This window comes from Nilaparvata lugens, chromosome 3, assembly GCF_014356525.2.
Source record: "Nilaparvata lugens isolate BPH chromosome 3, ASM1435652v1, whole genome shotgun sequence".
In the NCBI taxonomy this organism is placed as follows: Eukaryota; Metazoa; Arthropoda; class Insecta; order Hemiptera; family Delphacidae; genus Nilaparvata; species Nilaparvata lugens.
The window spans coordinates 19,207,799-19,234,845 of record NC_052506.1 but is presented as its reverse complement, the minus strand read 5'-3'; the positions used below and the strand labels follow the sequence as shown (position 1 = coordinate 19,234,845).

The 27,047-nt window shown below is 35.5% G+C and overlaps 1 protein-coding gene across 3 annotated transcripts; it reads left to right on the top strand.

The window, feature by feature from the left end:
- The first annotated feature begins 56 nt into the window (after positions 1–56).
- LOC111057998 (probable ATP-dependent RNA helicase DDX60) lies at positions 57–27,023 on the top strand. 3 transcript variants are annotated; one of them, XM_022345489.2, is made up of 10 exons: positions 57–300; positions 2,603–2,739; positions 5,397–5,461; positions 7,153–11,204; positions 14,645–14,750; positions 15,328–15,627; positions 16,586–16,742; positions 17,367–17,503; positions 19,273–19,391; positions 26,207–27,023. In XM_022345489.2, the coding sequence occupies exons 2-10, from the start codon at positions 2,619–2,621 to the stop codon at positions 26,376–26,378; spliced, it is 5,229 nt and encodes a 1,742-aa protein (XP_022201181.2). In that variant the 5' UTR covers positions 57–300; positions 2,603–2,618; the 3' UTR covers positions 26,379–27,023. The 3 variants fall into 3 exon arrangements, with proteins under 3 accessions (XP_022201181.2, XP_022201182.2, XP_039279146.1); XM_022345490.2 differs by having other exon boundaries at positions 57–302; positions 2,607–2,739; XM_039423212.1 differs by lacking the exon at positions 57–300 and adding an exon at positions 788–1,002.
- The last annotated feature ends 24 nt before the right edge of the window (positions 27,024–27,047 follow it).

The window sequence follows — 27,047 nt, the reverse complement described above, 5'->3', positions numbered from 1 at the left end:
GGTGGTGATACAATCCGGTTGACAACGTTGCAGTGCCGTGGCAGTGCTCGCGATCACGATTAAAATTTAAAATTTAACCGGGCTTTGTGCAACCAGGCCTTTTATGACAATATTCATGGATTCACTGAGATTTTGAGTTTCTGTTTCTGTTGTTCTTTGGACTTTGATGTGGCCATGGGCCCAAGGCAAAGTCCATGGCCATGACTTTGAGCAACTCTACAAAAATAAATTTGTTCCAGTTTGGTAGTGCAGTTAAAGTTGATAGTTGAATTTAGGTTATGTCTGTTTAATATTCAACAGGTAGGTGTTATCTATAACTTTCTAACTTTCAAATTTAGTTTTGACTTGACTAGTTAACATTGCATTTTATTTTGAACATTAAATATTTTTCTACAATTTAATATATTTATTCAGTGATTTTAATATACATTTTGTCATTTAATTGAAACATTTATTTCAAATTAATAAGAATCTTTCACATGTAGGCCTATGATAGGCTACCGACCGATGTAAAGTACCGTATGGTAAACTATTTTTACAAATTAACAGGATAATATGGTATATAGCTAGATTTTCAGGAGTTTCATGGTCCCTTAAGAACATCTACATTTGCTTGTGATGCAGGAGAAGAGCAGGGAATGGGGAGCCACAGTTAAGGGGCACCATGTAAGTCAAAGTTCATCATGTAAGTCAGGGTCACCATGTACGGGGCACCTGACCAAACTCAAAATAGCCTAGTCTAATGTCAAACTTTCAATAAATAGGCCTACCATTTGCTGACTACCGGAAATCGTGGAAATCGAGTTGGTGAAAATTATGGAAACAGAGCTTAATATTTATTTTACAAGGATAATTTGACAGTAGGCCTCGTTGGAAAATCATCCAAAAATGAGATTAATGAGTAAACCGAAATTTCACTTTTTCATGTGTTAGTAAACACTCACATAGGCCTATTTAGCACTTGAAACAGGAATGCTTGATCCGTCAGATTTTTAATGTAAGGTAGGTACTCATTTTTTTTTTTGTTCTAACCATGATCCAAGTAGGCCTATAATATGTATTTCAGTAATCTCAATCCAAGACCAGCATTTTCTGGATACATTGCATCAAAAAATGTGAAATTGATTTAGTAGGCCTATAGTAATGAATAATGGGTAGCTCTGTAGGTCTATAATTCCTATTCACTAGAAAGAGACAAACGTTTGATAAACCCGCTCCAGATTAGTTTTACAAACTATTTTTCAGTTATCATTTATCAGTTACAAGCTTCACAATAATTTCTGGTGGATCAGAACCCACACCAGATCAAGGAACTGCAATGAACCAGCTAGGCTACAAGAACTTGTGAATTTGCTATAGACTTATGGCTTTGTATTGAATCAGAGGCACCAACTATTATAGAGGAGATTACCCTACTGCTTGGACAGCATTGCAAGAAATACTTATTCCTGGAGGTTCAGAGTATACTGAACTGTTACTAAACTTCTTGTTGCTGATCATAGTGCAGTAATGATGACAGCCAACATCATTAAGATGATTGAATCTTCTCAGTTTCTCATTTGGTATTGTAATTATTCTTGAGGAGTGAGAAAGATTGTTGAAAGTACCTTCCCTGGATTCAAAGATGTTTTGTTTGAATACTGATGGTAAGAGACAATGCAGTCAGTACTTGTCCAATTGAAAATTGAAATTTAGGTGTAATTGTATTCAAAAATGAAAATCATATACAAATGTAAGATCAATGAAGCCAATAAGTGTGCTAATGTTGAGGAGATTGAGAATGTACCAAACCTCTGTAAAGCTGCATGGAATCTGATTGACAAAAACAGAGGTCCCTTAAGAGCATTTAGAGTTGCTTGTGATGCTAATCTTGATGAGTTCAACAAATTTCTTCTGCAGAATATTGATAAGATTTTTTCGGCTATACCAACTACAAATGAGAATACTGAGGTAGTGAGAAGTCAAAGAGATTGTTTGATTGCCTTTATTAAGGGCGAAGTTAGGACTCCAGGTCCTCTCTGCCACACAACCCTTTACATTTCATACAAATAATATTAATAAAAAATCTTGATTATAATAAAAATTGATCAGAAAATCTAAACTTCAAATTGATTGGAGAGTGAGAAAACTTCACTGGCAGGAAGTGACACCAACTGACATAATAAAAAGTGTGTCAAACTTTGAAACATCAAACAACCAGGATATCTATGGTATGGCTTCTCTCATGTTGAAAACCATTATTGAAGTCATTACCCATCCTTTGTCCAAGATGATCAACAAGTGTTTCAGGGCTGGAATTTCCCCTGATATTTTTAAGATTGTGCGTACAGAACCTATTTACAAGAAAGGAGGTCGTTGTACCATGAAGACCTGGTCTAAACTTTTACCATCAAATCATCCTTCTTTTATGTCATAGAGCCAGATAGAGATTCAGACATATTATAATATTATATTTGTTATCATTTTCTTACATCAATGATAATCTTTCCAAGTAAATCTCAGTATCTTCTTCTCGTCTTTCTAGATTTGAATGTATCATTATCAGGTACGGTACTATTTGTTCATAAACGCCAATACTCAGCTGCTTTTTACATTTTTTCAGGTTATGTTTGTTTGAAATGGATTCAGAAGCAACTGATGAAAGAAGTGATGAGGGCTCCTTGAGTGAGATCACTGAGAGCTCGGATGACAGCTCTGAGAACTCGGATGACGAACTCGACCAAGAACAGCGAACTTCCGGTAAATCAATTAATTAAAAACAGATCATGCATTGCTCTTGTTTCAGACAGCCTGGAAAATTCTCCAACTAGCTGTTTGACGAAACTATTTCATGACACAAAACTCGTCTGAAAAGAGGCTAAATTACTCTTGAAGTTTCTTCTCAGATTCTTTATATATATTATATTATACCATGAGTTGACGAAACTGTTTGACGACACTATTTCATGACACAAAACTCGTTTGAAAATAGGCTCAATTACTCTTAAAGTTTTTTCTCAAAATCTTTATAAATTTATATTATACCATGAGTAAGATTTCGGCTTTTATTGCGTCCATACAGAGCGTTTCAAAAGGAAATGCCTTAAATAAATAGAGTTGTATTCTCAAGAAACAATAAATCATAATATTAAAAGCAAAGCCGAAAATACATCAGTGTCTAATGAGGATAACGTTCCAAACAAAACAAACAGTACACAATTACCTACAAATTTTTACATAGAATATTTTGTCAATGGAAGAAGGCCCTGTAGAATATACATAACATACTTAAGAGACTGATTACAACACATGCAGAAATATTTTTTTTCAAGTGACACCCTGGGTTGGAGAACTCGCTCAATAACTGTTGTATTGTAATCTTTGAAACCGGCAACTTTTAATTATAAAGAGTTGATGAAAATTATGGAAACAGCTAAATATTTCTTTTACAAGAATAATTGCACAGTAGGTTTCATTAGGGATCCTATTTGAAATGAAAAATTACCTACTCTGTTGCTTCAATATCTGTGTCCCTCATATGAATCAAAATTCATTTTTTTTTTAATGAGAAGGTGGTCATGTAATACCTGATTTTGATACCGAGTTCCAAGAAAAATGAATGGCGAAAACCGCACATTGATATCTCAACCCGTATCAGTTTGTTGATGTAAAATTTGTAGATTATGATGTACCGGTATCAGCTGAAATCATGTGTCAGCTCATGAAGGTCTGTCTGTGTGATAGCTTCCAAATAGCCTCAGCTGATGTTATGAATGAATGGAAAAACTGTTGTAATTGCATGCATGAATTCTTCAGTTGACTAAATGATAAATCAAAAATTTTTCTCTTATGCACTTTCTATACACCTGTAAAAAGGTTCGAAGAATACTTGTTCAAAATTTGAAGCTGTTTGATCAATTCTTTCTAGAGTTATTGTAGCACATACAAACAGACGGACAACGACTTTGGCCTTCAGTAAGTCAAAATAGAATAGAATAGCTGCCTTTATTTTTACCTAGGAGGGCGGAGTTAGAGCGCAGCCGGCCCTCTCTTACACTCAACCCTCCAATACAACGCTAAATAATTACTAGATTAAACAAATCAAATTCAGAAAAAATATATACAATATTATAAACAAGGTAAATAAATATTATTAAAATACAAAAATAATAATCAATGGAGAAAAAAATAACGAAACCTAAATTATAATTGAGATATGAATAGAAATTAGAGAATGAAATCTGAAAAATAATACAATGTAATAAAAGAAGAAGTAGAAGAAGAAGAAGAAGAGGAAGAAAGAGAAATAATAAATATTGAATTGTTTTAAGAAAAAGAGAAAAGAAATAAAAACTGGCCAATGAACCACGTGCTAGGTCCAGCCACCCACACCACCCCTGATCCACCTGAAAACAGCCGCGCCAAACCGACGAGGTTCCTCAATACGCCTCAGCTCAACAGGTCACAAGAAAGGACTTGTTGAACATGACTGTCCTATGAATTGGGACAGCCAGTAAATGGGAACCATGCCGGGTACCACCCCGACCAATATCACACAAGAAGTGAAAGTCTTCAGCTACGTACTTGGGTGTCTGAGTTTTTAACACTTTATGCAGAAAGAGAACCGCATGAAATGACCTACATTCATGTAGCTTCATGAGTCCAAGTCGGTCAAAGTATTCAGTCACATGGTCGTCACGTCTAAGGTTGAAGATGAAGCGGACACAGTAGTTATGCGCACGCTGCATCCTCTGTAGTAGTTGAACAGTTATGTCAGTAGTTACAATGTCACAATAGTTGAAAACCGGGAAAATCAAGGTCTTCACCAACATTACCTTTGTTGAAAAAGGAATAATGTCAGAAATCTTCTTCAATGTCTTGATCCCAGCAATCACCCTATTGCATGTCAACGTCACATGGTTTGTCCAGTCCAAGGTCTTAGTCATAGTGAGTCCCAAGTTTTTCACGTTTGAGCTGTACTCTAATTGTACGCCATTGATTGTAATATAAGGTCCATCTGACAAGTCAAGTGTGTTCAGTAAACTCGAATAACCAACCACGATTGCCTTTGACTTTGTCTCGTTCACCTTTAGCCCATTATTACCACCCCAATCAAGTAAACGTACTAATTCATCATTGATTTCCTCTACTGTCGTGTTGAAATCCTTTTTATTACAGTGTTTAGATTTGCAAGTCATCTGCATATAGATGATATCTGGTGGTTAGTAGAGAACTAGTCACGTCGTTTATGTATATGCTGAACAGTAGAGGACCCAAGACTTCAAAAGTGAGAACTCGCTGACGCTCGTTCAATTATTTGTTTCCTATGTAATAAGCATTCATAAAAATTGCCTCTTATTGTTTTCAGTATAGGTATTGAAATAATATATTATTAGTTGGTGTTATTTTAATTTCAGACCTGCTAAAAAAGGATACTACGTCAGAATGGTATGAAGATATTCTGCTGGACGAAAAAGAATATGTAAGTTCAGAATCCTGAAATTTTGCTTAAACAGCCCAGACACGATTTGTTGATTACGATTTTTTGATCATTTAAGCAGCCCAAATAGTTTTTTTAAGGTTCTCAAATGCTCAGAAGTAGATTACAATTCTTCATTTTTTAATTTTGTTGTAGTTTTGACACTGTATATCTTTGTAAATATTTAAAATCACTCACTCATCAAGAGGAAATGTATTCTTCATTTCATCATGAAAAGTAAGTTTTTTAAACATATTTACAAAGATACACAGTGTCAAAAACTACAACAACGTTATTTATAGTGTTTCGTCATGGAAAACAGTATTAATTTTTTTAGTCTCTGATTTTTCAATTATTTGCTTGTTTTCATTAGAATGATGAAGAATCTAAACTCATTCAAAAATACCTTTGTGATAATATGAACTCAAACAATCAAGTTCATTGCAATACTGTAACTGTAATTCACATCTTATTTATCAGTTCAGTTTGAGTTCCATTGTGGGACAAAATTCACATGCAAAATTTGTTTTAGCAATGCATTGATTTTCTGAAACCTAGGATATTTTGTATCAGTATTAGAATCATATTTCTTCTACTTCTATTTCTATCAATTCAATGATACACAATTATTCATTAGATAAATCAAAATATACTGTATAAACCAGAATGATTAATGTAGTGTGTTTTATGTTATTATAGTACAGTCACCAGGTACTTTTTACTTGTAAAAATGTTAAACAAGCTGACTTTTTCATCTAATGATTCTGGAGAATTGGACAACTTGAATACAAAAAGTTGTCCTAGCCCTGGACCTTTTTACAGGATGCCCCAAAAACCTCGGATTCTTGGTTCCTTTTCTAGTTTACTGGAATTTGCGATTTCCACCAAATCGAGCCAAACCGATCATGGTTAGCCTGAAGCTGAAAATTGTGTGCTTTCCAAAATAAAATTAACATTGTCATCAGTTGTACCATTTCAATATAGAAATTGAAGAGTTATACAGTTGATTAAAAACGAAAATGCCTTGAATTTTCGATAATTATTCCAAAAATTTTACTCGTTTGAAAAAATTGACTCAGAACTTATTAAAGATACAGTGCTTTGAATGATTCCATTTTATTTGAAATTTTATGAACTCAAAAAATGGAAAATTTATTTTTTCTCTCCGATGGCTAAATTTGGCAAAAATTACAGAAAACTGGAAAAGGGTTCGAAAATCCGAGGTCTCTGGTGGACTCTGTAAGAAGCCTCAGGGCAAGATGTTCAACTTTGTGTACTTAGGTTGTTCAATAATATTATTTCAGAATCATTGCACGGAAAATATAGCTTGTTGAAATCAATTCCCCAAACGGCCTTTTTCAGTAGCCTACCTGGTGACTGGACTATTATCTCTTACATATATAATTACATCTCTTTAATTGTTCCAAATGACAAAATACCATATTGTCATACACTGCCAACTGGAAAATCAATAATACAAAAATCGTATTCCAACTATAACAGTGTTCAGTATAATATGTTTATCGTATTATCTTTTTTCTTTAGGGCTACTCTTATATATAAATAAAATGGAATTATATAGCCGAAGCATGTCGTGATTGAACAATTCTAAAAGGGTACTCACATTTATAATTTTTATTTATATGTTTATCCTATTTTGGAGAATACAATTGTTTACTTTTTTACTGTTCCAGATGGAGCAAATGACTGAGAATCTGTCGAAAGTGGCAGATGACATCAGTGAATTGATAAAATCAATCAACTCAATGCAAGTGGAGCATCTCAGTAAGGCTTCCTACCAAGATATAACACCATTACTTATTGGGGGCACAGCTTTTCTCCTGGATGCCTCATCTCTCACCGTCTGTGCCATCCAACAACCCACCTATAATCGCAGCCACGGCGGACAGAGCCTCCATTTCATCTACATCTGCGAGAAAATAATTCAATTGTTGTGCAGAGAAGGAGTAGTATGTGCGGTGGTTTCCTTCAGGGATAAATCCCGTATATGGCAGGACGCCCCTCAACTTAGTCTAGCCGAAAATATTCTAATGTGTCACTTGAAAAACAACACCCAAATCCCCACACAGGAATTCGATTCCGTCCACGATCCAAAGTTCCACCAGTATGTAACTGAACTTCAGCCCAATTTCATGCTTTTGGCTTTCAATCTTCTCGACTGTTTGGAAGTTGAGTTCGAGTCTCAAGACATCTTTCACTTGTCCAACGCTTTATTCTCGATGCATGTTCTTATGAGCTTATCGCTCGGCTTGTTCTGTGTTGACATCAACTCCCTACAACTTGGCTGTAATTCACTGATGGCATTTGTAAGATGCTCTTTTTCTAGAATTGTTTCATTTAGAGAAATTCTACAGAAGTATTGTATTGCTATTTTGAACAAATTTCCCAACCCTGTGGATGAAGCACATTCATTGGATAGTAAGATTGATAAGTTTAAAACAAAAGATGTCCGTAGATCTTCTATGATTTGTGTAGCTGAATCTCTCATCAATGAAACCCAGTTTGAGGATCGAGAGGAACTTATTAGAGCAGTTTTAGTTTATGCAGCTGCTATCGAGGTGTTTCCAGTTGAATCTCGTTGTTTCAATCATCAAGATCAAGCTACAGATGCTTCAAAAAAACTTCTCAGCAAGATTGTTCGATCCATTGATGCTCAATTAAGAATTAAACGATTCGAAGGCTTCGACTATTCTTCAGTAGCTGATGTGTGGCATGGAAGTCTGTTTATTGAAATACTTTCTTCATTTCTCTCTATGGAAGAATGTGACAATCTTGGATGTACTATTGATAAGGTGTACAAAGAATACATTAGTGAGTTCAGTGATGTGACTGGTTTGGAGCTACAACCGTTTCCTATATCATTGAATAGAATCACAGAAAATATGCATTTTGAGGAAAATATCAAGACAATTGATGACAATTTATTATTCAGCGGAATGATATGTGACTTGCCTGTTGTGAATAATGAGATTTTCAACAGATTTTGTAAAGATTTATGCTCCATTGTGAATGAAGCTACTGATGATAATGGAAATGTTTCCCACGAGACAATTATAACAAATCTTAAATGGCAAAACACTGTCAAATTGTCTAGTTTTATTGAAAGAGCTAAAACTAATGATTTTGAGGACAACATAAAAAAAAAATACAAACACCTGATTGGCTCTGATAAAGACCTGATAAAGTTCTTTGTAAGAAGAAAAGTGGCCAGATTCAAGGGTAAGTTAGCTTATTACATGGATCAGACAGCTTCAATTCTTGAAGGAAAAACTTTGGAAAGAAGAGCTATAGTTTGTGAAACTCCTGTCAAAAATCCCAAAAAGAATCAAAAGCAGCAGAAAAAAGATAAAATTAGTAAGAGCGCGGCAAAATTGATAGAAGATAACAACTTGAGAAAAGAAAAGAAATTACAGGAAGAAGAGAATGCTATGTATGTTAGTTTCAAGAAGCAATATAAGATAAACTTAAACACTGGAAAATCATATCAAGTTAATCTCGTTCTCATCAATCAAGTGATCACCAAAATGAAAACTGATCTTTACTATTGTAAAATTATGATGTATAAAGTAGAAATCCTTTTCCACCTTTGGGAAGAGGAATGTAAAAGAAACAATAATAGGGAAGAAAGAGATCTGAGTTATGCAAAAGAGCTGCTTTTAGCAGCGAGAGAATTGATTAGTTGTGCGCAGAGAGATTGCTCACTGTTGGGTGATCGAGAAAAAGCGAAAATTGGCAAAAAGTTGAGTCAGTTGGGCTTTAAAGAGCTAGCCAAGCAGTGCTCTCTGCCAGCGTCTGACGACTACTGCGCTGATGATGTTGCTGTGGGCGAGTCATTGGTTCGATTCCAGATGAAGCATTTAGGTGCCGATCTGCTGAGAAAGTCTGTAATTGGCCGAGACACGCGGGCTGATGGCTACATTCCTGACCAATGGCAGAGCGATATTTTTGACGCAATAGATAAGCGACAGTCAGCTTTAGTAGTGGCCCCGAGTGGGGCAGGCAAAACCAATGCCTCTTTCTATTGTATGGAGAAAGTGTTGAGGGAGGGTAACAAAGGCAAAATCGTTTATGTGGCACCAACCATTCGACTTGCTTGGCAGGTTTCAGCCTCAGTCAACTACCGGTTCAAAGGAAAGTCTGGTATTGTCATGGGATTCCTCACCCCGTATTATCAAGTCAATGTGCTTGACTGTCAGATTCTAGTTACTGTCCCTGTATCGCTGGAAGCTCTATTCATGTTATCAGATTACCACACCTGGACAAAACAATTAAGGTATGCAATATTCGACGAATTTCATTGTCTGACCAACTCTGAGAATGGTGTTAGTTGGGAGAGATGTTTATTGATGACTCCGTGTCCGTTTCTGGCTCTTTCAGCCACTATTCAGAACCCGCAAATTATTTATGCTTGGCTGCAAAAGGTAGAAAGGTACAAACAAGAGCTTGATCCAACCAGTGGCTCTAGGGTAGTTATGATTTTGCACAATGAACGACACAATGATCTGTTGAAACATGTTTATGACACAGACAAGGGGTTGCGTCACATTCATCCAGTCTCCTGCCTCACCAATCGAGTGATGGAAGCCCATCAGGGTATTCCAAAGCACATCAGTCTCGCCCCAGGTGAAATGATTGAGTTGTATGACATGATGGTGAGTGTGGCTGGTACTAATCACCCAGACTTGACAGACCTGCAGCCAGAGAAGTACTTTGCCCAGTTCGAATCCGGATTCATTTCCAGGGATGAAGCTAAGAATTACGAATCCAAAATAAGACAGGTTATTGGAGAGTGGCTGACAAACAAACGGGAGCTACTTGATGATACAGTTAAGCGATTCAGAACAGCGCAGATAGACTGTGACAGTGGCGGAAATAAAACTTTGGCTCAGTTGATCTCATCGATTAGAGGTTTGGTTGAGACTCTGAAAAACAAATCTTTGCTACCAGCTATTGTGTTTGCTTACGACAGAGGAAAGTGTTCCGAGTTGGGTTCATACATTACTGAAGTCTACAAAGAGGAAGAGGAAAAGAATGTACCCAAAATGAAGAAGAATCGCCCAATTGTGGCTGACGATGATGAAGAAGACAGAAATATAAAGTGCCCAAAGAAAGGGACAAAGAGTGTGCAGTCTCGAGCACATCGTTCAAACGATAAACCGCTGAACCCGTTGGGATTGACAGAGTGTGACCCTCAGTACTCTCTCCGCAACGTTACTATCTCATCGAGTTTCAAAGATATTATCTTTCTTGAGGAGAGGCTGTTCAGAAAAGGCTATAAGAAGGATTTTCATTCCATAGAGATGTTGCGGAGGGGTGTGGGAGTTCTTCACAGTCAGACCATCTTTATTTATAGACGATGTGTTGAAATGCTGTTTTGCAAGAGATTTTTGAATATAGTTTTCACGAATGCCATCTCAGCGCCTGATCTGCGCATGCCTTGCCGAAGTGTGGTGATATTGGGCGACAGTCCACTGCTCACCACAGTCCATTTTCAGCAGATTTGTGATCGTGTGGGACGTCGTGACGTTGATGCAACTGGTGACGTCATATTCTTTGGATTGGATGTGAAGAAAGTGCCAAGTATACAAACGCCTAAGCTTCCTAAGATGAACGGCAATCACCCATTGACTGTCACCACTGTTCTTCGACTTCTCCATCTTTATTCTTCAACGAAAGCTGAGAAAAATAGAGACGATGGAAAGGAGAAGCGTCTTGTTTTGAACAGGTATATTGTCAAGAATAATTTATTTCACAATATTTAAATTCAAATTTGTTGAACAGTTTTAGACCCGGTTACATAAGGTGCATTTTCGTTTGTGCGTAAACTTCCGACGACAAGCATTTTTGACATTCATACCAAATTTCAAGTGTGCTAAAACAGCTGATCAAATAACTTCTCATAATTTGTGTTTATTATTCAAGAATCAAAACATTTCTAATAATATCAACATATTGCCATTTAAAAGTATGAACTCAACCTCCCCCATTAAAACATAATCGTTTAGGTTTAGACAAATTGAAATGTACTGTACCCAATCTGAGATCCTCACCTTGTTATGGTCGACGACGGCATTTACGCACAAACGAAAACCCAGCTTAAGTCTATCAAATTCAATAGTGATTATCAATACCAATTAAAGACATGAACAGCTTCTTTCATTCGTTCTCGTGGCACTTGTTGTGAGGTCCGTGACTTATAGTCAGGTTCTACTTGAATGTTTCAAGAATGTAGAATATCATTTAACAAATAATTGACCGAGCGAAGTGAGGTCTAAGATTCAAGTCGACGGTATGGCATTCCTCTTAATGTTTAAATGTTTATATGTTGCGCATTTATGGCGAAACGCGGCAATAGATTTTCATGAGATTTGACAGGTATGTTCCTTTTTTAATTGCGTGTCGACGTATATACAAGGTTTTTGGAAATTTTGCATTTCAAGGATGATATAAAAGGAAAAAGGAGCCTCCTTCCTACGCCAATATTAGAGTCAAAAATCTGGTGTGGCGCACTCACACAACTTTCCTTCCTTTATAGAAATTGATCAGCTGACGCTAGTGTTCCCGCGCATCTCAAGTCTACTATTCAAAGATTTGAGCCAGCTGGTGACAGGGCAATAACGCTGGAGACACACGAGGTCTGCTATCTCTCCATAGTGAATAATTTAATAGAATCAACAGTTGCCATCAGTTCGCAATTGGATAATCACATTTTCTCGAATTTCGAGCTTATTTTTAATTTTAGGTGAAAATATTACTGAATATTAGTTGTAGAGATTCTCATGCTGAATCTTTTTCACTCGAAATTTTTTGTTTGAATTGTATCTGAAGCCTGATAATTGAGAATCTAAAATCAAACTTTGCATAGATGGGGTAGAGCTCCTGAAATTTTTACAGATATGGGACTGGTGGCAGTTGATAGAGCTTATCGATGACTATTCCAAGTATAACTTTAATCAAAATCGTTGGAGCCGTTTTCGAGAAAATCGCGAAAAACCCTGTTTTTGACAACATTTTCGCCATTTTAGCCGCCATCTTGAATCCCATTTGATTGAAATTGTTCGTGTCGGATCCTTATATTGTAAGGGCCTTACGTTCCAAATTTCAAGTCATTCTGTTAATTGGGAGATGAGATATCGTGTACACATACACTCACACACACACACACACACACACACACACACACACACACACACACACACACACACACACACACACACACACACACACCACACACACACACACACACACACACACACACACACACACATACAGACCAATACCCAAAAACCACTTTTTTGGACTCAGGGGACCTTGAAACGTATAGAAATTTAGAAATTGGGGTACCTTAATTTTTTTCGGAAAGCAATACCCTACTTTCCTTACCTATGGTAATAGGGCAAGGAAAGTAAAAAATCAGACTATAGAATATTATTCATTATAAATCAGCTGACGAGTGATTACACAGATGTGTGGAGAAGCCAGTCTATTGCTGTATTTCCATAAGGTCTATAGTTTCAATCAGGTATGAGAATACTGCGTGAGGTCTACTGTTCACAGAACTACTAGTATTACAGTTTTTTTTTAGAACGTATTCATGTAAAATGATGAAATGGTAAATGATCAGGTTTTCATAAAACTAATAGTATTTATTCAATCATTTGTTCATGTATGGATTTAATTTATTCAATTCTTTGGTGAGTCACAAATGTTTATTCACTTGTTTATTTGTGTTTAGTAGTATTTATTTGAACAGTAGACCTCACGCAGCTTTTTCGTCCACAAGTATGTGGTTTCACCTGTTCTAGTTGCAGCGGTACCAGTCTTCTTTCTCTAAAGTATCTGTCATATGTTTTACAGTCTAAACTCGTCCCTTATTACTTTCCTTGCCCTATTACCATAGGTAAGGAAAGTATTGCTTTCCGAAAAAATTAAGGTACCCCAATTTCTTAATTTCTATACGTTTCAAGGTCCCCTGAGTCCAAAAAAGTGGTTTTTGGGTATTGGTCTGTATGTGTGTGTGTGTGTGTGTGTGTGAGTGTATGTGTACACGATATCTCATCTCCCAGTAAACGGAATGACTTGAAATTTGGAACGTAAGGTCCTTACACTATAAGGATCCGACACGAACAATTTCGATCAAATGCAATCCAAGATGGCGGCTAAAATGGCGAAAATGTTGTCAAAAACAGGGTTTTTCGCGATTTTCTTGAAAACGGCTCCAACGATTTTGATCAAATTCATACCTGAAATAGTCATTAATAAGCTTTATAAACTGCAACAAGTCCCATATTTGTAAAAATTTCAGGAGCGTCGCCCCATCTATGCAAAGTTTGATTTTAGATTCTCAATTATCAGCTTTCGCATATACAATTTAAACAAAAAATTCAATTGGTAAAGATTGAGCATGAAAATCTCTGCAATTAATGTCCAGTAACATTTCCGTCTAAAATAAGCTTGAAATTCGAGAAAATGTGATTATATTAAATTGCAAACTGTTGGTTCTTTCAAATCGTTCACTACGAAGAGATAGCAGACCTCGTGTGTTTCTAGCGTTATTGACCTATCACCAGCTGTCTCATATCTTTGAATAGTAGACTTGAGATGCGCGACAACACTAGCGCAGTTGATCAATTTTCATAACGGCAAGGAAAGTTGTGTGAGTGCGCCACACCAGATTTTTTTGGAGATGGTGAAGATTACAGTACGGTACCTAACTGTATTACCCAATATAGTAACTGTAGTGAAGATGAACTTTTTCTTTACATTATTCAACTAATTGAATTTTCACTTTTCTTCTAATAGATGTGCATTAGAGTTCTGCTTATTTTTCGAGTTGATTAACAGAGTGGCAAAAGAGAACCAGATTTTCCAACTTACTTTAAATAAGGATTTTTGATTTAAGTACGATCCACACTGGCAGCTACCATCATTATATTACCTTTGTAGACGAAATATATGCTCAGGTTGAATATTATTTCATATGATAAAAGTCTATTGGAAAAAATGCACCCCAGATATTGAACTGTAACTCAAAGTTAATTATTAATTGAAATGTTTGGCATTCTTAGCAGTACAATTTTTGCTTACCAGACCTACAAAGTGCTTTGTTATATGAGTGTTTTTTTATGTTTCTTAGAATGAAATAATATTGATTGTGATTTACAGGATATTGACTGTACTTAACGAAAGTCTAGTGTATCAAATGTACCCTGATCTGAGGACACAGATGAAATACTTTTTTGGATTCTCTTGTAATTTCCTGAAGAGCTTGGTAAGCCACTACGTTTACCAGAGAACAAATCTAGTTTTTAACCTTGCAATGTCCAGTTCTCAAACTGTGTTGTACACTTGTGACAGTCTTTATAAACAATTTTATTCTAAAAAAATTGTTTATTATGTTCATTGTTTATATGTTTATTATTTGTTCAACACGCTTTTGATAACAATTCTTGTTATTGGTTCCACTTATGACTAGTTTCTGTCATTAGATGCAAGGTTGCCAAAGCATGCTTCGCAAAGGCAGTATGTACTCAGAATCGTCTAAAAACACCTTAATAATTATACTGTATGTCGAAATATAACGCCGAAATATGTTTCAAAATCAACTGTCAGTAGACCATGAATAAGTTACTATTTAGTCTAGACTCATATTCATATTTATTACGGTATACACTACTTTACTTATTTTTATTATTTTCTGCATAACCTACTATTTTGTCGTTTTAATTATATTTTTTTATTGGTCTCACTGATTCAGTTATTAGTTGAATTTCCCAAGAATATTCTTAAATTTCAACTTGGATTATTTTGAAGAGGAAATTCAATCACTGTTTTCATTGAACTTGCAGCGGTTGCTGAATCCTCATTCAGGAGTAGTTCATCTGTTGACCAGTGTGGTGAACATTCTCCACCGTTACGAGCAAGGCGTTCTGGCCTTCGTCTACCTGCTGGCAAGCGGCTACTTCAACGACCTATGTCGGCTCGACGAAAACCAATCACCCTCGGATGAGTCCTGTGACACAATTATGATCATCTTGTGCCGTCTCTTCACCATAATTCCGTTTCCCTATCATTCGCCCAAAGCCAAAGATCGCCATGGAAGGAGCATTGATATCAGATTGCCTTGTCTGCCTCCGGATGCCGTCAAGGTAAGCTATAGATAATTCATACATGAGAATGGGCGTTCTCACACGCGCAGATTTCGTACCGTCCCGATGTCTTTGGGATGCGATTGCATGGCGTCAAATGGATCCGTTTTCACAAACATTGATCTTTTTACACTTGCCGATTGTCGGCAGACTCCTTAATTGTCGGTGCCGACATTTTGTTGACAGCATCGCTCCCACCTGTGTCGGCCGATTTTTGCTGTGTCATAAAAATTGTAAATGATTAAATGTGTCATTTTGAGGTTCGTTACAATACTATTTGTGTTCCTGTAGCAAACTACTAGGATTGTTTAGCATAGCTGTTCAAAACAAATATGACTACTCTCCACTCTCTTAGAAATAAAAAGCATCAAGGGCTAAAATTAAAAATGTTGTCATTGCGTGTGAAATGCTATAACTATGTCTGCAAAAATCGGCCGACATTTTTCGGCATAAAACGGTGTTTATGTGTGGAAACGGCTACAAGGTTTATCATTTTGGAAGTTCTGAGTTCTTCCTATGAATTTATTATTTCTATAGTCTATATTTTTCTATATATGTATTATTTCGTTTAGTCGCGAGAAAACATAAGGCTATCATTATGGAGCTTCAATTTCAACCTTTTTCTTGTGACAAGCATCTAAAGTGAAATCAGCAAACATCTTGAATTTGTGGTCCAAAACTCTACAATAATTGGTACTCATTTGAGACAGACACTACTTCTATTTAGATGATCTACTGAAATTGGTAAGAAAATGAGTTTTACATTTGTATTATTTTCCCATTTGTGTCTATTGACCAGTTATCAGACCAGTTATTTAAGTTTGAAAGAAACAAGTTTTCGATTTTTAGTGGGCTATTTTCCCCGTTTTTTTCTACTGTTCAATAAGATATGATATATTGATAAATCCATATTGGGTTTATGTAGCTCATAATATAAGATTACATTTATATTTTGTAGGCTCTTCAAAACTATAACAACATTGTGAAGGCATCCTTCACGAAATATTACAAAAATGTTTCCAAATTCAATGCGCAGACGTTTGGCAAGGATGAGAAACTGCCCATCTCTGGAAAAGTATTCAAAGGGCGTTGCTCGGCCGATGACTTGGAAAAAGGTAATTGAAATCAATAGTCATGCTTTGTCTCAATTTAGTGTGAATAAATGTTCAAATCTTTTGTTGTCTTACTAGACAATGTCCCTATGTCCTTACTGTACCAAATTCATTTATTCTTAATGCCGTGTATTGTTTATTCCAAAACAATATTCAATCAATTGAATATTGCGGTGATATTTTTCCTATTTTCGTCTTGTTGAAACTGTGAATCGATATTTTTTATATGCCGATAATCTGTTTTCTATTTCTAAGATAGTACTGCACAATAGATTGCATGAATAAATAAAATATTGTTTATATTGAATTTGTATAGTATATTTGATTTATTTTCTCAGGGATACAGAGATATTATTAAGTTTTTTCAACTTATATGGTATATTGACTTGTCTTATACTCCATCCTGGGGTCCCCAAGACGTAAAAAAATTGTAGTTTTCCAATTGAATAAACTTGTGAACTTGTACCCTTTCTGTGTTTTGTTTTTATAAGAAGGAGAAAGAAACTAGACTGTCATGGAAAAAACAAAATAAGGTACCCACTAGTCTATTCAATTGGAAATGTGATAATATATATATTATTTTCTTCAACTATTGTAGAAATTTATGAGAATGTTTGTGTTTTGAAGATGGTGCCAGCCTGGAATCTATGATAGCGCAGAGTTGTACTACCAATGCGGCCTGCTCAGTGTTTGCAGGACTGTCAGGCCAGACCGATGATGACTTGTTCGTTGAGAGAGCCATCATAGGCAACGCCCGTGATGAGGTGAGTAGGCCTACTATCTTTTCCAACCCAATTTTGAGAATCACGTTATAAAATCAGCACCTGCGAAGTGAGGTCTAAGATTCAAGTCGACGGTTTGGCATTTCTCTTAATGTTTAAATGTTTATATGTTGCGCATTTACGGCGAAACGCGGTAATAGATTTTCATGAAATTTGACAGGTATGTTCCTTTTTTAATTGCGCGTCGACGTATATAAAAAATTTTTCATTTCAAGGATATTATAAAAGGAAAAAGGAGCCTCCTTCATACGTCAATATTAGAGTAAAAATCAGACTAGAATTATTATTCATCATAAATCAGCTGACAAGTGATTACACAGATTTGTGGAGAAGCCAGTCTATTGCTGTATTTCCATAAGGTCTATAGTTCCGATCAGGTACTTGTGGATGAGAATACTGCGTGAGATCTACTGTTCACAGAACTACTAGTCTATAAATGTCGTTATAAATGAATGTCTGTTTGTGTGCTTGTTTGTTCCTATAGACTTAAAAACTACTTGATAGAACGGCATGAAACTTTGGGAATATGTTATGTGAATATTGGGTATGGGTTCTGACCAGAAAGTTTAATAGGGGGGGCTAATAATAATTATTCATTCATCCATTTTACAGACCTATGTTTTCGTACTTACTGGCCAAAGCAGCTACCATTAAAAGGAAAGATAATTATGATTCAAGATCATGTTGTGATAATATGATTTAGCATCTAAAGTTACCAGCTGTTATAAACAGGTCACCCGTGCTTAATGCGGTAGTTTGGAGTTGAAGTGCAGTTGATTGGTACCAGCTGTAGATAGGCTGATGGTTCCTTAGAAGATCTAGATACAAATAATATTATCAGTTCCCTATCATTGAGAAACTGAAAAATGTTGGAAACAATATTATTCACCTCATGAAAGAAAGTTGTTCATATTGCATAATTAATTATTGAAGAATGACAGAATAATTTAGGTACTTTTTTTGAATTTAGCTTAGCTGACATTCTTCCTAAAATGGAAGATGGAAAGAATATGGAATTCTGTGTGATTTATCCTATATCGCATACAGTATTTCCTGGACCATCTATTGGCAATCAACAACTATGAACGCACTATGAACTATATTCATATTTGAAACACTGATTTAACCTATCTATTTTTTTTATTTCACCACTTTACTGATAGATATTACTACCAATTTATTGAGAAGAATATGTTTCCGGAATAATGAATGCTGCATGACTAAGCACTTAGGAAGTCCTTATTGAGATGTGAATGAAAATATTGATTGTCAGATAAAATTCATGATTCACAAAATAAAGTCAAGTGTGACATGAGATACATTGACTATTTGGCGGTACAAAGTTCGCCGGGCAAGCTAGTTAACAATATCGTTCAATAACATTGGTTAGTAACCAGCACGTAATTGGATGGATATTGGTTATATCCAATGTACCTAGAATACATTTTATTCTAGGTACCTTGGTTATATCTGTCATTTGAAAAAGCAAATAGCTCCATCCTTCACCAACTCCGCGCCGCGTTGGCCAAATTGATTGCAGTCTATTTGGAAATGTAATGACCTCTATTATGAAAACTTATTATTAAATCTTTAAAATATAATTTCTTGGTAAATATAACATACATTTGAGATTAATTTGATCATTGACAAAAAGAACTAACAATTAATATTATAACAGATATACCAATATGAATAATCGTCATCACAAAATTAATAATAAAATTATGAATTTCTTTCTCTTTATTTTTCAGGTTTTTGCGAATCACAAATGCATACCATTTTTAGAACTGGATGCAGCATTGGATGGATTTGCATACAATTTCTACAAGTATGGATTTGTCAGACCCACAGTAATGAGAGATCACTTGAAGTGAGTAAACTTATTCAAAATCTGATTTAAAAAACACTTGTAAAAAAGCTACTTCAGGTGATTTTTTTGCTCAGGGCCCACATGAGTTCTAGGTTTGTGCGTGGGTAATGAGGCGGATGATACTAAGAGATGAATGGACGTACAGTTTTAGGTGGATTCCGTACCACCGGGAAGCGATTTTACAACTCATGAATCTATCTCTAATCTATCATTCATGAATCTTTCTCATTCATTCACCTCAATCAATATCATGTACCTACAATACTACTAAAAGACGTTGAATTATATAATGATTTCTGACATGATAGCCGATTAGCCATTATTTCCATGATTTCTGATAGCCGACTCATCATGATTTCCATTTAGATGTGTTTGCATTGTTACAAACGCAAATATAATCAAATGCTAACACAACATAATGGAAGCAATAATATTAAACAAACTATGTAAATTATTTATCAAATGAGCTAAGTGAATTCCAATTTTGAAATGTTTTTTCTTCGTATTTTTCACTTCAAGGCGGGGTTCATATTTATTGCCTCCTTTTACCTTGCATTTATTTGTCTGTGCATATCGCGCGGGTGATGAATCGCCAGGTAGTAAAATCACTTCAGTGTGAACCGCGCCTAACTGACGAAGGCTTTGACCAATCAACTTTTTAAACACATATTCTTGGACCCAACATTCAGATCAAGTTAGTTGTCCAACAAAATTTATTCACTTGGATCCAACAGGATAACATTGAAAGTGCATAAGAAACAAATTGCAATAACTTAGTTGTATGCCTAGAGAGAATGACAATAACTAGGTTTAGAGCTTGTTCACATGACAGCGACTTAGAGCTTGTTCACATGACAGCGATTTACGCTCGCTTGTCGCTCGATTGGCAAATCGCTCGGTTTGCCAGCCTCGTACACATGACAGCGATTCATGAGCGGTTTGCGCTCGGTTATGATAAATAATTACTAGGTACAACATCTATGTACTCAATCTTAATATCTTAATCTATGTACTAAATCACTATATTACTCTTAAACATATATTACTGCTCTGATCGAAACCGCTCGGTTGACTGAAGACATGTGTACGCTCTCATGACTGCTCTAGTATATCGGCAACCGAGCGACAACCGAGCGGTTGTAATCTGAGACTACAACCGCCGCGATTCGCCGGCGACTACTAAAACTGAGCGATGCATGTGTACGGCACCATATGTGTTTCCCTATACCTGGCAATCGCTCGGTTTGTCAACCGCGCGACAACCGAACGTAAATCGCTGTCATATGAACAGGCTCTTAGACACCTGGTCAGTTGTAGGAAGTGAGTTGGGAAGAAATAGTGCAAATGCATTTCATGCTATACAATTTAGCCAGCTGCTAACTGTACCTAGACCTAGTTTCCCCAACATTGCCAGCTCTTTTCGTAGTAGGGCATTAACCTATAGGTATATGAAATTTGTCTAAGCAAAAGAGTGGACTGTATAAAGGGGTGAATTTGTAGGTTATGAAATTTAGTAAAGTAATCAGAGACTAACAAAATCCACATATTTGAAAGGAGGAAAAATCCAATGTGCTTACATAATATGTATTGAATGAAAGGAAATTGGCATGTACAGCAAATGGTAACTCAGGATTGAGATTGAAATAAAAAATACCAAATGAAAGGTTGAATATAATCTCAAATTTAATTAAAATGTTTGTAGTGCAAAATAACGAGAGAGCAATGAGAATTTTAGAACAGGGAACGATTAAAAAACAAATTTAAACAACAGGCTTGATGAATAATGAAAGTTACTGAATATTGAAAAATCACAATTAAAATGCTCAAATTGAAAAGTGCTCAAGTAACAAATACAAGAGTAATCAAGAATTGAATTTGTAATGAAAAGTTTTATAAGAAAAAAAGAAAGTTCAAGAACAAACAAATGATGAACGATTACCAAAGTTCTACAATTTAGAATGGATAAGCTGAACAAATAACAGTAGTCACAAAGTTAAGCTAATAATCGATACAAAGGACAAGATCTGCAAAGGTGCAAGGATCAAGAGATTTAACTTGGCACTTGGAGAACAGAATGCAGCCAATACAGGTGATATAAATAGAAATGCCTCAAAACGGCCCTTTTCAGGGCCTCCTCTCGTGACAATCTTAATTAATATTGAGGGCTTATCTAGTATAAAGGAAGAAATACTTGGTAATATTTGCAAGACACGTCGATGTGATGTGCTGTGCATTCAAGAGACACATAGAACTGATGCTCAAAGCAGACCCAAAATACATGGGATGGAACTGGTTTCGGAGATCCCCCACAGGCAATACGGCAGCTGCATTTTCGTCAGAAATAACCTGAAAGTAATGTCCTCTTATACAATGAATTAATAACATTGAAATAATTACGGTTGAGTTATCTAACTGCACAGTCACATCAGTTTATAAACCTCCAGGAGTTGACTTTGATTTCTGCAGCACCCCAAACTTCAACAAGAAGGAGTGCAAAATTGTAGTGGGCGATTTCAATAGTCACAGTGAGAAATGGGGTTACCCTACGACAAACCCAGATGGAGAAAGAGTGGAACAATGGGCAATGAATAATGGTCTCTCACTTCTGTTTGACCCTAAGCAGAGCGCATCCTTCAATAGCAAAAGGTGGAAGTCAGGTACTAACCCAGACAATATTTTCATTACAGAGAAATTTAGAGTTTCATGTGACAAGCATATCCTGGATACTATTCCCAACACCCAACACAGGCCTCTTATACTGGAGGTGGTTCCATCAATCAGGGTGAGAAAGATCCCTCTGAAAAGAAGATTCAACTTTAAAAAAGAAAATTGGAACTCCTTCACAACCCAGATGGAAACCGGAGTAGTAAATCTTCAGCCACATCCAGCAGACTATGGAGAGTTTTTGAATCTGCTAAAAACTACATCTTATAGCAGCATACCACGGGGCTGTAGACAACAATATATTCCAGGATTCTCCAACGAACTCCAGCAACTGTACAACGACTACATAAAATCCTTCAATGCTAACCCTTTTTCAGATAACACTCACAAACTAGGAGTAGAGTATTACTTATTGATTCAAGTATTGCAGACTGCAGAAGGCAAACTTGGTGCAAGGTGCTTGAGGAAGTGGACATGAAGAGAAATAGCTACAAAGCTTGGCAACTGATCGGGAAACTGAATTGTGAGAGTCAACCAAAAAGCCTCCATACCAATGTTTCTCCAAAGAAGGTGGCTCAGGTCCTGATTGAGAATGGTAAACCCATAGGTAGAATCAGACAGAAGAAAATCATAAGATGTCCAAATAGAGAAACCAGCACCTTTCAGGATCCATTTAAGGATAGACGAAATTGATACAATTTGTAAAATGTAATTGAAAATGATTACAAAAAGTGAATATGGATTATTTATCTATAAAAATATCTAAAAGACAAAATTGAGACAAAAACGAAACTACAAGCTGCTATGAATTTTTAACTGCGATACAAAAGTCAGTGAGTTGCAGACATTAAAACAAAATAACAGCTGATAGAGATAAACATCGACAATTAACCTAAAAACAAAATAAATAGGTAACCTAAAAAGTGGAAAACAGTAAGTGAGATTTAACAGGTAAACTAACTTGACTTAACTACAGATAAAGTAACTTGACTATACTTTAACTACCCGGTATAGGTATAGCTGTGATTCAATTCTTACCTCAACATATTTCCCCATAATTACAGTTAATAATTAATACAAAGATCATCAAAGAAAAATAAACTAAGAAGGCCTAATCTATGAAGACGATTGATTAAAAAAAGGAAATCGAAATACTCATAATAGCATATACACAACAAAATAACAAACTAATATTCAGACAAATATTACACATAGTATTGATTTTATAATTGGCTGTATTCTAGGTTGGTATAAACTAGAATTCAAGCCAAGGGTTATGGAAAGAAGATGGAGCCTCGCTATCTGTCCACTGTCCTTTTTACAATAAAGGCTCAAAAAGGTTCATCCTCCAACTCTCCACTACCATACTCTATTGTCCTATGATTCCGCTTCAATGCCCTCATTAGTGACAACAGTGATCCCCTCACTGTTTCTTCTCGTTTCTTAAAGGCACTTTATAACTGGTAGCAAGCACCAACATATCTATTACTTTGCACCTTTTATCTGTTTCTTGTATTTTCTACAATTAAATCTAAGATCAAGTACCCAATGGTTATTTGATGGAACTCAACTTGCTCACAATCTGTATACTATAGGTACAGACTAAGTTGTTTTTGTGTGACATACAATTCGATAATTATTGAACCATGATTTTTTGGCATCCTTTTAAATTCTATTAGAATGAACACAACGTCTATGTAATGTGTTTATTCTCATCATGTATGTACATTCGATTATGGTCTAAGTTTGTACTTATCAATAGTAATGTGTGTGTTTATCCAATCACTGTAGGCTACCGTAGGTTTTCAGCTAAAAGTGCCTTCAAGTAACCAGCAGACTGGTATACCAATATCCTCCTTAAAGTGGGATACTTTTTATTGGGAAGTTGGCTATGAATAATAATAATAATATGATAATTGGATTCTAACTAATAATAATTAATATTATTTCGATACAGAATTTCAAGAGAAAACGAATGGCGAAAACCGTACATCAATATATTATCAAAGTTATTCACATTCAAACCTAATAAATCATACAAGAATGAGATAAATGAGTAGCCTACATTAGAAATCTAAAAAAAATCCAAGCAATCAAATAAATTATTAGTACGGTACGAGCATTGGATAATCAAGGGATAGTGAACACTAAGGGCCGGTTTCCGAGCTCGGGATTTAGCTAAGTTCTAGACTTTAATTGGCTTTTTAAACTCTGGAGTCAGAAAATTGGCTTTCCGAGTCAGAGCGTTAATGTAGTTGAGGACTTAAATAGACTCTGGAGTTTAGAGATCATGTTAGACCCTGGAGTTTATAATTTCGCTTTCTGAGTGAAGGGCTTATAAGTCCAGTACTTGAATTAGATTCTCGCCTCTTTCCGAGTCAAGGATTTATAAAAAATTGTTAAGTCCAGGCATTAAAACAGCGTGATTTTAAACCCTCGTCTGGGGTAGGGTTTAAATTCAAGTTCTAGACTTAACTGAGCAAACACAATATTCAGTTATTGTTTTGGAGTAGATGGAATACCTAAATTATTTGGATTAGTCCATTTAAATTTATAATTGATAGTTTGCTAGTTCATTTTGGAATATAATTGTATCAGAATTATGCGTAAAAAACTAACCTCATTTTATGACATAACCTAAAAATGTTCAAGCAAAATAATACAAGGATTGCCTTGGAATTTATATTCCAATCTGAATGTTATTAATCAATGTCATATTCAACAAATTAATAATAATAACAATAATAAATTATCACTCCAGTTTTTTTCAAAACAAATACGTTTTCAAACTCAATAGGAAATGAAATTTTTATTCCAAAATCACTGGTTAGGATCAATGATCAATAACAGCATATCGTAAAATGAATTGTTTATTCATTCACCTTTCAAAGGTTTCGCTTTGAATAGGCCTACAAAGAAATTGAAACGTATTTTTTCCTACAGTTACGTTGAAAAGTGGCCATTGCTGCACTGATTACAGAATGCAAAGAATCACTTTTCCGCTCTAGTGCGGGAAAAATTTTTCTGCACTCCAGATTTGCAACATGGCAACGCAAAATACTTAGTAGGTTATATGGAGCAACAGTGCAGCAAAATCAAAATGAAGTTGGTAACAGTGACTGGGCTGCTATAGTGAGCAGAGGTGCAATGAAGCACAACGCGCTAATTATTAGTATTAGATATTATAACCAAGGACAACGAGGACTTTAGGATTTTGGGATTAAGGTTTTTATCAATAATAAAATTACACAGAAAAACATTTGATGCATTTCAGGCAATTTTACCCATAATTACCCACTTTTCATATTCAATGGTAACTGTAGGAAAAACTTAATGTGAAATACGTGCGCAAAGTTCCTCTGCTGCACTCAAGAACCATTCCGCCCTCGCCTACGGCTCGGGCGTAAACGTTTCTTTCGGTGCAGCAAACTGTCACTTTGCGCACTAGTTGCACAAATAACTATAGTTTGGAGAAATGTATAAATAGTTTGGAGAGCATGCTCATTTGAATTGTTCCGCTGCAATCAGCTGTTTCCGTTTTGCTATAATGCCAACAATACAACAGCAAAATATTGTGAATTTCCCTCATGTTTACTGCGTTAAAGTCCTGGACTCAAATAAGTTGAGAACTTGATAGACTCCGGAGTTTAGAAGATAAAATCGTGACTCAGAAAGTCAATTTAGACCCGAGAGCTTATTTGAGTCCTGGACTCTGTAAGTCCAGAACTTATAGATCCCGAGCTCGGAAACCGGCCCTAATAGTAACATATACTCACATATTAACACATTGAACAAAAAAGCTAGATCTTTCAGATTTTTAATGTCTAATTTTTTAATTTTTGTATATTTAAAAAATTTTCCGCTATCGATGTGCGGTTTTCGACATTCCTCTTCTCTCTTGAAATTCTGTATCGAAATCTTGTGTCTTATATTATTCATAACCACCTTCCCATTAAAAATATAAAGTTGGATTCAATATGGAGGATTCAAGATGGCTTACAAGATTTTTGAGACGAAAGAAAAGTAGGTTTTTTTCAATTTGAATAGTATTCCTAACAAAACTTATTGTCAAATTATCATTGTGAAATAGATAGTAAACTGTTTCCATAATTTCTACCAACTCTGTATGAATATGTTCTTCTATTTTGTAGGCCTGGTCCAGATTACAAGTGCTTCAATGATTTCGAGGAGGTTTTGGATAACATCAAACAATCGTTGGAGGAACTGCAATGGGTGGATGAGTTTGGCAAAGATGTACTCTTCGGTGTGCGCAAAACTTTCGCTCATATTCGTGAAACATACTTAAAAAAGAAAAATTTCTAAAAAATGAAAATGAAATAAATCAATCGACATATAGCCTACTAGCTTCCAACACCTGATTCGTTTTATACGAGTTTAGAAAATGTTGACCTAATTTAGAATAGCTTGATAATGAAATGAAAACTCAATTTATTGTATTTTATTTTGATATCTATACGCTAATTTTATCTACACTAAACTTACATTTACACAAACGTGATGCTCAACATATTATTGTTTTTATTCCATTAAGGACAATTCTACTGTGATAAACTGTGTTCGATAAGTATTTATAATGAATACCGGTAATCATGAGTTGGAGCTATAAATCAGTATGCAAATCACATACTGAATACTTGATCGAAGAATACTATAACATTCACGAATTTTCATAAAACATGTTTGATATATGTCCTCCATTAATTATACAGACCACATCTTTAGTTAGATTCAGGTTATATAGTCCGCATCTGGTTAACATTGGTCTGCTATTATTCTTGTCTGTCTTTGCTTTGACAAAGCAAAGCTTTCTTTTCTTTGCTTTGACAAAGCAAATAGCTCTCTATCCTTTTCAACTCCGCACCGTTGCCGAGCTGTGAACAATGTCAAAATATGATGAACTAGGCCTACCAAAATATTCTATCTTAATTATAAAAAATTATATGAGTGTGTGCGTGTATTTTATTTGTTCCC

What these genes read in the sequence shown, in the direction of transcription:
- LOC111057998 (XM_022345489.2), top strand. Translation starts at nt 2,619, where the DNA reads ATGGATTCAGAAGCAACTGATGAAAGAAGTGATGAGGGCTCCTTGAGT. An exon ending in TGCCTCCGGATGCCGTCAAG is followed by an intron (nt 15,628 to 16,585) that starts GTAAGCTATAGA and finishes TATATTTTGTAG; the next exon opens with GCTCTTCAAAACTATAACAA. An exon ending in GTAATGAGAGATCACTTGAA is followed by an intron (nt 19,392 to 26,206) that starts GTGAGTAAACTT and finishes TCTATTTTGTAG; the next exon opens with GCCTGGTCCAGATTACAAGT.